General features: G+C 35.2%; 2 protein-coding genes across 2 annotated transcripts; both read left to right on the forward strand.

Moving 5' to 3' along the window:
• Positions 1-592: 592 nt before the first annotated feature.
• Positions 593-1,767, forward strand: LOC116294518 (uncharacterized). Its single transcript, XM_031702142.2, has one exon. The coding sequence runs from the start codon at positions 658-660 to the stop codon at positions 1,126-1,128; it is 471 nt and encodes a 156-aa protein (XP_031558002.2). The 5' UTR covers positions 593-657; the 3' UTR covers positions 1,129-1,767.
• Positions 1,768-4,574: 2,807 nt separating this feature from the next.
• LOC116294523 (solute carrier family 22 member 15) lies at positions 4,575-13,302 on the forward strand. The gene is made up of 9 exons (XM_089027623.1): positions 4,575-4,903; positions 5,308-5,495; positions 6,591-6,830; positions 7,501-7,719; positions 8,799-8,933; positions 9,951-10,063; positions 10,494-10,602; positions 11,272-11,344; positions 11,923-13,302. Exons 1-9 carry the CDS (start codon positions 4,628-4,630, stop codon positions 12,118-12,120), a joined length of 1,551 nt encoding a protein of 516 aa, XP_088883749.1. The 5' UTR covers positions 4,575-4,627; the 3' UTR covers positions 12,121-13,302.
• Positions 13,303-13,309: the final 7 nt, after the last annotated feature.

The following is a 13,309-nucleotide window of genomic DNA, read 5'->3' on the forward strand; positions in this document are numbered from 1 at the left end:
ATCTGCAACTTTCACACCGAAACCGAAAAAAAAGTTTTCCGTCCACACATAAAAACGTATATAATGTTTCGCGTCCACACTAGTCCGATCAGAGGCGGCATAAACGCTTCATTGCACATCTGAGCATGTACATCGAAACTGAAATTGAGCCTGCGGTGAATTTTTAGCCTTCCCGCCATGTTCCCAGAAATTGAAGTTATTACCGTTTGCGTCAAAAGTTATTACATTGTGCGTTGTTATTACATTTTGTGCGAGTTATTACATTTTGTGCGAGTTATTACATTTTGTGCGAGTTATTACATTTTGTGGCGTAACAGGGCCTAAAACCCAATCCGTCTGTCCTGGCGCCCTTGATTTACTGGGCCGGAAAAACTGTAAAACACTGAAAAACTGTGCCCGATCCGAACGTTTTTACAGAAATTTTCCAAGAAATTTCCAAGAAATGTTTTTACAGAAAATTTCCAAGAAATTTCCATGAAATTTCTCAGAAAATCTATCAGACTTTTCGGTACCTGCTGATATGCTAATAAGATAAATCACCACATTCCTAAATAATAAAACAGCCAATCAGAACTGAGTATTATCACATGGGCTTGAAACGGAAGAAACATAATTGCGTAGGACAGCGCAGAGACGGCTTGAAAAGTTCAGGCGAAAATGGCAAAACTTCATCTTTTTGTTCTTCTGGTCCTTTTTGCTCTGGTTCAAGTCGGATCTAGCTGTAACTTTGATAGTGACTGCGATTTTGACAGCCGTTGTTGTGAGGACAATCTTTGCTACAGTGATGGCGTGAGCTGCCCTATAGTTGGCAAGCTTGCCGGAGGAGTTGTGGTAGCCATTATCATCTCTGTGATCGTCGTTGTCGGGATCATCGTGGCCATCATTGCTTGTTGTTGCTGTGCTTGCTGTCCCGGCTATCGTGGATCCCCAGGACGAGTAGTAGTCACTCAGATCCCTTATCAGAATTTTGGCGCCAACGTTGTTGTACAGAGTTCCACGAACACCGTTCAACAGACGCCACAGCCACCGCCACAATATCATCCACAAGGACCTCCAGCTTGTCCTCAACAAGGCTATCCTCAACAAGGTTATCCTCCTAATTACAACCAACAACCTCCCAAGTATTGAGCCAAGCTTACTTTAAGGCAACAAGCCTCGACATGTACTAAGTAGACATTTCTAGAAGGACTGCTGAAGGACTGTAGAAGAAGAGTCCGTCATAACTTTGTTTTATTTGACAATATAGTCCCCTGAGGGGGAGGGATAGGTAATGTTTTATAAGGTTCATGCAAAGCCCTTCTAGTTTTATAATAATAGATCGAATGATCCATAAAAATCGTCCAAGCAAAGTAAACTTAAACTTATGTTTGTTTTTTTGGCCCTTATTTAATCCCTCTTGTTATAGATTCTGATTATATTCAACGAATTTTCTTAGTAAAAATATGTTTTTACTGTAAAGAAAAGATATACCACTAGTTTTTTCCCTCAAAAAGTCTTACTTAGCATACAGTAATGTTTGTTCATTTATTTTGCACGAACCTTGGTTTTTTATATGCTTTTATATGCTTTAGCTTCCATTTGGTTTTGTAATTAGTTAGCGTGATAACTTATGTATAGTTCCTGCTGACAATAAAATGTAGATGTAGATTTCTAGCTAAGCTTTGGATTAAATGTTATTACTTCTTTACTAGCACGTCATAATCTTTCATGTTACAGTTTCGTAAATGGAAAAAAAAAATTCTTGCAAATAAAAACATAAAAATGTCAGTTTGGTCTTGAATTCATAAATGTTCCAAATTTTGAGAATCTCAAACCTACTTTCTTTAAAATTTTGTATCCATTTATGTATTTATTTATTATTTTAAATTTTTCTTATTTATTTTTTCTTGTTTTGTAAATATAAATGATTTGAATTTACAGGGTTCATGATACTCCTTAAAAACAGCTTGAATTCAATTCATGTTTTCGAGGGCACTTGAAAAAATCTTGAATTTTACGATTTTAGCAAAACTCCTTGAATTTATGCTTTCATCATTAATTAGATGGTTTTCAAATAGATCAGACATCCTAAATTTTTCGATATGTTTCCATATCAACTATATATATAGTATATAGGTTGTACAGACCATTGACTCTTAGTACTATGGGCTATACAAGAATTAAAATTATTATTATTATTATTATTATCATTAGAGTACAAACACTAAAAGTGTGCAACACTTTGCACTATCTAGTAGTAAATAGTGCTAATTAAACAATAGAAAACAATAGGATTAGCATAATTTAGCAGTATTTAGTGGTAATTTTGTTACACACTTATAGTGTTTGTACTCTATTATTTTTTTCTTTAATATAAATATTATTATAAATTATTATTATCATTATTATTATTATTATTGTTATTATTATTATTATTATTATTATTATTATTATTATATGAATGTCGACCCAGCATTACTTCCCTTTTATGAGGGGTACTAGAAACAGAAGACTCGGAAAGTTGGCCATGTGCAAATGCAGTGCAAAACCATTGCTTATAGTTAGGTAAACATACTTGAAAAATCATTTTTGGGTGCTTGAATACTTGATAATGATTCTTAATATAATTCATATTTTATAATTCATAATGTCCAAAACATCAGTATAGTTACAAACCAAAATACACAATTACCTTCTAATAATTATGCTCACAGGGCTGTCAAACCCAGAGATATTCAAATCTGGAGAATTGATAGGGAAGGGAGATGATGTCACAGGGGAAAAAAGTGGGCAAAAAGACGTCATTAGCTTTGTAACATTTGATGTGATCGGTTTATTTCTGACCAATCAGATTAATATCGCTTATAGTTACAATGGCCTGCTTGCAAGAACAGTTTATGAGAAACGTTTTGATTTGATTTTTTGTGATGTAAAATAACACAAACAACATAAAATAATTGGAATTTTATGGTTGTGAAAGTCAAGTCTCACAAGAAATGGTCAGCTTCAGTGATTATCCGGGAGATTTGAGCCTCTAATCTGGAGACCGGGAGATACGGTCCAAAATCTGGAGACTCCCAGTTTATCCGGGAGAGTTGACAGCCCTGTCTCTAGTTGTTGATCATTGCAAACCTCCAGTACTAGTATATTCAAAATGGTCTTTCATTCAAAGTTTACTGATTAAGAATGGGGAGAATGGTTATCAAGTTAATTGGGGCTAAAATGAAAGACTGCATATTCGTTGTGAATGTGGAGCAGGGTTATATTAGGGAAGCCATTTTCCCCTAAACCTTCCCCTACATCACCTCTACTATATATACTCGTGCTATGCTATACACTACTTGTGTTATATGCTACTTATGCCTTGTCTGACTTCACAATGCCTTTTAAATGACTATAAGGCTACCTGGTTCGATTAATGATACGTTATTCCAGGTATCCTGTACCTATTTTTCAGGCTAACATAAACTAAATTGAAATATATATAAATAAGTACACAAATTGTACATATACTTATATATTTATATATATATATATACAAATTACAATAATTATTACATTTTCATTAATTTAAATATATGTAAACCTTGCTCCTGTAAATATAAGCTTGTATAATATGCTTATATATATATATAACCTTTCAATCAAGTAACTTTCTATTTATACATTATCAGCTTATTTATAATTAACATATAATAAGTATTTTAATATATTTTTATATATATCTCTACACTTAAAGGTGCAAATAAAATCTGTCTGTCTGTCTGTCTGTGAAAAAGTCAGAATTCTGATCTTGTCGCCCTTGCATAAATTGCCCTGGGTCCCAGGGGGGGATACTCCCATATATGAACTATACGGGGATGATCCACTGAACAGGGTATGGTTTTTTGAGCTTCTTGTCATAAACAGGGTATGCAATTTCACTCAAGGTCCAAATTCTTCCTGAGTTTCTTGTCATATTCAGGATTTCTACTTTCATATTGACTGAAACTGGTTACCATGGTCGTAAGAAAATGATACGTGAGATGACATGATAATTGAAACAGGAACTCAGTGCAATTAATTATATCTTTTGTCATAAACAGGGTCTACAAATACGATTTTTTTTGTCATAAACAGGGTACCCCTTTCAGAATCCCAGCGGAATACCCCTACCCAAATTCTGGCGGAGTACCCCCCCCCGGGCCTGGGTCAAATCAACGCAAATTCACCGAAAATTGTTCTATAACCAATCATCAATTGATCAATATAATCCATCAATCCACAAAGAGAAGTAGAGTAGTCAGCAAACGCTCAGAATTTTTTTTAGTACATATTAACACATATTATAACTGAAAACCAGGCCATTTTAGATTAAACTGTTTCGCTAGGAGCAAATTTTGTTGGATTTTCTATTGGATTTGGCGATCACCCACACAAACAACCAGTGAAGTCATAGTGAAATAGGGCAATTATCCAGTGTGAATTCCACGCTCATTGGTGTGGTTTGTTGTTTCTTAATCAGTTCCCGTGAATTTAACACCAGTTTGAATAGTGTTCAGTGAAGTGTGTTTGCACTCTTTTGATCAAACTCGACGCGGGCTTCCTGTGTTTTTATCATGCACAAGTGCACATATGGTGAGCTGGACTTGACCAACGTCTCTATAAGATGAATGTAGACGAAATACTAACTCAAATCGGTGGTTTTGGATACTTTCAAAAGCGTCTAGCCATTATATTAGGTATAGTAATCTTTATACTTACTTTTCAGCCTCTTGTGGTGGTATTCATTGGGGCTGATCCATCTTGGAAGTGTAAAGACGAGGCAGCTTCATGTGAGCTGAATGGAACTTTCAGCTTCGGAGATAAGAATTATAACGACCGATGTACGATGAATAGGACTGACTGGAAGTATACTGACGAGTTTACCTCCATTGTGAATGAGGTATGTATTGATAATGTTTTCAAATTACCGCTTGACAACCTGTTTTAGATTATTCTTTACCTAGCTAGCTGTATGTGTTTTCACACGGGTATTTTCACACGTGTGCAGGTTATGCTATAACATACGTACCGTAGCTAGAGTGTTATCACGTGCTAAGTGTGTATGCATAAATACTTATTAAATGCAAGTTGTTTGGGCTTTGATAAAGCGCATCATGATAAAGATCAATGAAACAAATATTTATTTTTCTCAATAAATGAAGCAAAGGATTAAAGAAAAAAATTCCGTTTCAAAAACAAACCGAATCTCAAAACCAATGTTTGGGTTACCTGTGGTCAACAGCAGTACAGGGCTAGCTATACTGTATAAATACTGTATGCTTTACTTGTTTTATTTATACCCAGTGGGATCTTGTCTGCGGAAGGGAAGCACTTGCCAGCTTAGCTCAATCCATTCTCTTCATTGGATGGATTCCTGGAGCATTTTTGATTGGTCGACTGTCTGATAAATTTGGTCGTACAAGGGTGCTGTTTCCAGCAGTCAGTGCTGTAGCTATAGCAGCATTTATTAGCTCATTTGTTCATGATTTATGGTGAGTTGTTAAATTATATTATCCTGTACATTGTTTCAAGGCATCTATGCACTATATTATATACAATATAGAATTATATATACATGTAATATTTATATATTACAATATTAAATTATATATACTTATTTCAATAAAGTTAGTCACCTGAAAAGCTATAAAGCTAAGGCCGACAAGGATTTTGGGTAGATACATTTTACATGTTTCAACCGATTTGATAACTGTTGATGGACTTGCACATCTTACCAGTAACAGTCTCACCTCTCCTGAGCATCCTCAAGCTGCAGTTTGTATCAAAAAAGCTTTACTTGTTTGAAATGAATTGTCTTCCATGATCCTCAGTGATCTCAGCTTTCTAGGTTTTTGGTGACTAACTTTATTGAAATAAGTATATCTAAATACATGTAATATTTATACAGGATATAAGGAAAGGGAGGAGGGGAATGCTGGGGCTTCAGAGATAAAGGCTCGTCAGTATAAATTTGAATTTTCGTGGGTAAACCTTTTCATTTTGACAATAGCTGTCAATACCATTTTAAAAATGTTTACTGCCCTCCCTCTTCTAACTCCTACTTTTTCCAAATTTTTATATGTGTGTATTTATGTGTGTGTATGCTGCATCTGTTACCTTGATCCTTTTTCAAGTCTACATTGCACCTATATATATCTAACAGAGGATAAATACATTACTCAGAGCTGTCAACCCCTGAGATATTCAAATCTGGAGAATTGATAGGGAAGAGACAATATGTCACAGCGTGTCAAAAAGCGGCGAAAAGATGTCTTTCGCTTTGTAACATTTGATGTGATTGGTTTATTTCTGACCAATCAGATTATCGCTTATAGTTACAATGGCCTGCTTGCAATAACAGTTTATGAGGAACGTTTTGATTTTGTTAGCGATGTTAAATAACATAAAGAACACAAAAATTTAATAATTGGAATTTTATAGTTGTGAAAGTTGAGTCTCACAAGATCTAGAAATGGTCAGCTTTGGCGATTATCCGGGAGATATGGTCCAAAATCTGGAGACTCCCAGTTTATCCAGGAGAGTTGACAGCCCTGAATTTACTTTTCATCACTATTTTCCACTCACAGGCTATTCTTATTGTTGCGAGCAATAATTGGATTTTTCCAAGGTGGAGTCTTTATAGTGCTCTTTGTACTCAGTACAGAATTTGTTGGTCCAGACCACAGAAGTCTTGCTGGGACATTAAACTGGCTCTTTTTTGCACTTTCTCTGATGGTTCTTGATGGAATGGCTTATGGCATAAGGAACTGGAGACATCTTTCTATAGCTGTTTCAGCTCCTGCACTTCCATTAATCATTTTGTGGTGGTAAATATAAATTGAATAGTTATAGTAGCACATAATTATGTGGACTCCCATGTCAGTCTTCAAATATTGAAACTACAGTACGTGATTGTACAATAAGAAAGAAAAGAGGAGTTCTACTCAGCCATCCTCAGGCAAATGAAAAACGTTATTTATTTTTTATTCATTTATTTATTTTTTAATTTTTAATTAATTAATTATTTTGTTTTGTTTCAAAATTGACAAATATACGACTTTGTAAAACGAATGAACAAAAAATTATTTTGACATCTTTAGTTCCAAAATCAAATCAAAATAGTTTTTATGGTCCATGGAGATGTCCACACTGTGGATCACACTGAAATCTTGACATATTTATAACAAGCAACGTATTTTGAGGCGCCGAATTGCATGTGATTTTCTTCTAGAATTCAGTTTGAAGCTTATTTGCAACTCATCAAATGAAATTTATAACTTGAAGTGCTAGATAAACTTAATAGTGACCCCCACTTTTTTTTTCGCTTTTTTGAATAAGCAACTAAAGATCTTTAAATGACTAGATTTTTTTAAAAATTCTGTCCAATACTACCTTAAGCAATATTGCAATTGGTTTGAATCATAAATACAGTAAGTCCCAGTTAGAGTATCTTTATTAACAGTGATTGCCAACACAATCCATCTTTCTTTATCTCAGGTGGGTTCCTGAGTCCTGTAGGTGGAATCTTCTACACAATAATGAAATAAAAGCAAAGAACACCTTCAAAATGATTGCAGAATTGAATGGCAAGCAACTAAACGCATACGAACTGAACATTGGTTCAGAAGAGAAGGCCCATGATGAACCAGGAGAGATCCTCGACCTTTTTCGTCCAAAACGACAGCTTTTAAAGACTTTGATTATGTGGTTTGCTTGGTAAGGTACTAACTTATGTTTGTAAATATATATATATACTTAACTTAAATGTAACTTGTGATTGTGTAGTTCCAGAAATTATCCATACCCCAGCCACAGAAGAATTTGGAATTTTCCAAGGGGTAGGGGGGATCAGAGAAAAAACAAAATTACAGAGTTTGTATGGAAGAAAATTGGAATTTCCAGAGGTAGAGAGATTTTAGAAAAAAATTCTTCCGTTGGGGAGGTATGGATAATTTCTGGAACTACACTGATTATATATCGGATTATATATAGTGGGGGCAATGGGGCTGTGATGTGATCCCCCTTTGAGTTTGAGATTATTATTTTAAACTTTTTTTGTCCAAAATATGAAAAGCCTGACCTCTATTAAAGGACACCCCTATTTTACTGACACTTTTTTCTCTCCCTTTGATGTCCATGTTAGGAATTTGTAAAAGGTCCCCCTGTCCCCAGGAACTTCCAATTTTCTTTTATGCAAACTCTGTTATTTTGTTCTTTCTCTGACTCCCCTACCCCCAAAATTTCCAATAGTTTAGTTTCAAGTTCCAAATTACTGCTGTGTTTCTTGATTACAGACTCATTTACTCAGGCTTAGCCTCAAATCAGTGTCCAAATATTCACAAATACCAACGGTAAAGTAAAGAATGCACAACTTCAACAATACGAACACTTTGAAACTTGACAGACCTTGATTGCAGAACATGTGAAAATTCTTCACAAAATCGAGGCCTGAGGAAATGAGTCTGTAATCAAGAAACACAAGGGTCTATAGGTTGCTATCAATAGACGTCACTTCTGGTAAAAGCTCTTTTCTGATGGCTTGTAGAATCTTGGAGGTTGTTTTGATCTCTTGTTTTTTGGTTTGATGTCGTGAAAATAGTCAAATACAATAGTTTGAGGACTTATTTTGATATGTTTTGACTTAGCATCCGCTAGTTGCCCCCCAGTCAACCGCTTGTTTGCCCCCCAGTCAACTCCAAAAAGTCACGTGATTGATAGTAAGCAATTCCCTCCATGGTTGGGGTATGGATATTTTATGGAACTACACAATGTATTTACTGTACTATCTATATTAGGTTCACCAACTCAATGGTTTACTATGGTGTTACTCTAAGCGCTGGTGCACTTGGTGGCAGTCTCTATCTTAACTTCTTCTTGACCACTCTTGTGGAATTTCCTGCTAACATCTTTGCCATTTGGTTCATGAATTTGTGAGTTGAATAGAAAATAAATGGTGTACAACTTACGAGGGGCACCTTGGTTTACACCGTTCTACTAGAGTGCATACCATATATCTGTGAAAAAATTAACTAACAAAATTGTACAAAATAGTGCAAAGTTTTGTAGGTATAAACTCTACTGAGGAATACTTACATGTAATTTACTAATTTGAGCAAATTTGTGGAATTTCTTACCAAGTTTTTCATTAGATATTTATATTGTATGCACACTACTGTACTACTGTGACACAAGACACAAGATATTTCTTGCAGCTTCTTACAATTTTGTAACAAGACAAGTTGCATTAGAAATACGTAACATAATGGCCAGTTATCGGACAGTGTAGGGCAGAATGATTGGGACCTGTCCAGTCTTTTCCTTGCCAGTCATTTTGACTAGTATAGGTTGAGCCAAAAATGAGGCACAGTTTGACAGTGCTAAAACTAATTTGGCCTGTCATCATGACCAACAACTAACCAGCCATTATTTTAAGCCATATAAAGTGTGTCTTGCAAGTTTTCTGCAAGCAATAATTTCTCCTAGTGTAATCCATGTACCCCTCCTGTATTTTGTCTCTCAATGATTTTGTTATGAAAGTCAATAATATTTCATCATCAATAATATTTTACATATTAAATTACCTGCCTGGGTACAGTATTTATCATCTAAATCCATTACAACCTATCACATTGTTCCTATAGACCTTCCTTTTTCATACCCTGGTGACAGAGCCTCCGCCTTTAAATTAATTTCTCTGTTCGTGCATGGAGGAGTTAATTGATGGGTTGCAAGCAATCCCAAGAGAGTTAAAAGACAAAAACATGGTGGCCTTTGTGGTACCGTTAACAGTGGATGCTAATGAGAAATCTTTTGTTAAATGGTACCAACATGCATGGCCACGATGACGTAACGTGCAAACAAAGAATGGAGGTTCTGCCAGTAAAGTACCTTTTTCAATTCAATGCAATACAATTCAAGCTTTTTATTGTTTACTTTTTATTTTACAGACATGCAAAGAGTTGTGGCTTGTTTGGTAGGAAAAGAGCACTATCCTTTGGACTGGTGTTAGCTTCATTGTTTTGTGTACTTGTTTCAGCAATTCCTCAATCGGAGGACACAGGTGAGAAGGTTATTTATTGAGCAGGCCATTATATCCTTAAATTGATTTTTTTTTCTGCACATGCAGTGTAATTTACATGTACATGCTATATGGTAAATACAGTACAGCTCACAGGGATGTTAACATGTACACACGCGCTACTTCCGCTGGCAGTCACCACGGTGAATACACTCAAGTGCGTGTAGTGCACACAATAAATCAACGCATGTAGTCAACACGTATTCATGCATTTTCTTATTGTTATACAGTCTTTTGTCCTAAGTAATCTTCTTTGTCGTTAATAAAGGAAGCCCATTTTACGTTTTACTGCTGAATGAAAGTTTTCCAAGACATGAAAGTCTGTTTTTGTTGATCACGAAAGTTCGAACTGCACTCGGTCTCTTGATTATTACAGTGTGTACATTCAAAGTGTTGTTACTCTGTTGTTTAGGACACCAGGCCATTAGGATCACTGGAGCTGTGCTTGGCAAATTCTGTATATCCATTTCATTTTGCACTATTTATGTTGCATCAGCTGAAATTCTTCCTACAGTAATAAGGTATTTTAATCCCAACAAAATTAAGCAACAGATTCAAACATTACCATCTACTTATCATTTATTTCAATATTATCATCATATCTGACCATCATCTTTTCTATTTGCTTAATTTTATTGTGATTGTTGATGATGATTATATGTTACAGCACTTCCCAATCACATGTGGGAAATCATGCAATTTTGGTTAGATGTCAATCATAGTGATTCCATGACATTTTACCGCCATTTGCATTGCTACGCAGCCACCCCAGACAAAATCAGGGACATGTGTGTGATTCAAAAGGCGCCAAAACTTGTCGATTGTTTACAAGTATTATGAGCCACACTCACCAGGCCTATCCGGCCTGATCCAAATGCGTGTAAATGACGTCAACGTGTTTGATTGACGGCAGTCTATTGCAAAGTGCATGTCACGAATTTTGTCTGGGCTGGCCTCGTAGCAATGCAAATGGCGGTAACATTAAAATGACAATGATATTGCATACAACTGTTGAACTCTCATACATGTACTGATTTAATTGAAATGGAAAAACTGAAAAATTGGAAAATAAAAGAAGATTCGATAAATAGCAAAAATGAGATTTCTGTTTTCCTTTCATTTTCTAAATCCCTTACTACAGGAAGCCCAACCATATTGTATTTTCTCCCACTGTGTGCTTGTGTTTTCAGGAATGTTGGCATGGGTAGTATGGCTGTATTTGACCAGTTTGGTGCATCAATGGCTCCCTTTGTTATTCTTTTGGTAAGTATTTGAGGAATCTCTAAATTTTCTCACTTTATTTTCCAGTCTCACTGGTACTTTCTGTAATTCAAGGCATGGTAAAGTCACAGATCAAATTAGAATTAAGTGTGAGGTTTTGACCTATGTTTAATTTCACATTATACACCTAATTAAAAAAACGTTGTTGGGTTCAAAAAAAGGTTACATCATCAAAGCTAAGACCGAAGGGGAGCATGGGAAGACAAACAATAATTATGCTAATTTCATGCGTATTGCAGTTTTCCCTTGCTGTGCACATTTTATGCATCATGGCTTTGGCATGTTCTTAATCCAGGTCGACTGACTTTGCTACTGTGCATTTTTAAATGTCTATACGCAAATATAATACTATCTATATGCAAATATAATACTATCTATATGCAAATATAATACTATCTATATGCAAATATAATACTATCTATATGCAAATATAATACTTATTTCAGAGTACCCAAAATCCTTTTCGGTCTTAGCTTCGATGATATGAACTTCTCGAACCCGACTACGTTTTTTCAATAAGGTGTATATTTATGTTAGTACTACATTCCTTTTTCCGTCAGAACACGACACATCCTGTACTACCATTTGGTCTGATGGGTCTCTGTGCTTTAATAGCTGGGCTGTTGAGTTTGACTTTACTACCAGAGACTCTTGGACAACAAACTCTAGAGACTCTAGCTGACAGAGATAAGAAAGATGAGCAACTTTATGACCATAGTGTAGTCATTAATCAGAATATAGAGGAAAGTAAGCTATAGACATTTCCTCCTGAGGGTCCCCTCCCATCATCTCTACCCCTACCTTGTGTAGGAGTTGAGTAAAACCCTTGTTAAAGTGCCACTCACTCGTAACTCGATATTTTCAGTATCGATTCTACATGAAGTGGATAGTTGAATGGTGAAATATTCTTATATGATTTGAGTGATGCATCTTGGAGATATCAAGGTTTATACTTCCAATTGATGGTTTTGGCGGCGGTCATGTTGGAGGAATTCAACAAAAGAATTGTCAATGAATTTTTTTGTTATATCCTCCAACATGGCCGCCGTGTCTTTTGTTATTTTACTATCTTGGGAATGGTTGAAAACCATCAATATGAGTCCAAAATTCGAAATTTAGGAAAGGCGAATCGACCAACGAACCAAAGTTACAGTTTTTGTACTTCTTTAATGTTAAAGTGCTACTCTGACGAAAATCGCTCAAACTTGGATTCAGCTGAAACTTCCTAAGAATACTCTTTAAAGGTCCAATAATCACTGTATGAAGTGTTTTCTCGATATTCAGGACGAAAGTATGATATTTTTACGTTTATTTTTTGGAGTCTGTGACGTCATACACTCAACATCAAACATTGCTACATACATTTCTTTGTATATAAATCCTTAATTTATTTTATTCCTAAAGCCCAAAGGGTGGCTAATGTGCTTATTTCACATTACTTGTGACTATAATTTATATTTTGAGGTGTTTGGGTATTTCTTTCTCCCTTTACTACTGATATTTTGATCATAAACTACAAAGAAATGCATGGAGCGAGGTTCGAAGTTGAGTGTATGACGTCACAGACTCCAAAAAATAATCGTAAAAATATCACACTTTCGTCCTGAATATCGAGAAAACACTTCATACAGTGATTATTGGACCTTTAAAGAGTATTCTTAGGAAGTTTCAGCTGAATCCAAGTTTGAGCGATTTCCTTTACCTTAGTTAATGAAATGGTCTAATTCTTTGTGTTTTAAAAATTACGAAATCAAAGTCTTTCGTGTATTCTATCATTGATCGAGTCTCGTAAAGCCGTTGTATGTCCCTAGAGTATAAAACTCTTTTATTAAACCCAAAACAATTTTGATATTTTGGAATAAATTATTTTCATTTTATAAACTTATATATCGTTTGTAAAGCAAATAAGTTATTGTAATAAATTATAAAACACGTGAGAATTTTCCC

Source organism: Actinia tenebrosa, unplaced genomic scaffold (assembly GCF_029948245.1).
Source record: "Actinia tenebrosa isolate PJP-AT-01 unplaced genomic scaffold, QUT_ActTen_1.0 PGA_scaffold11__36_contigs__length_13525064, whole genome shotgun sequence".
In the NCBI taxonomy this organism is placed as follows: domain Eukaryota; kingdom Metazoa; phylum Cnidaria; class Anthozoa; order Actiniaria; family Actiniidae; genus Actinia; species Actinia tenebrosa.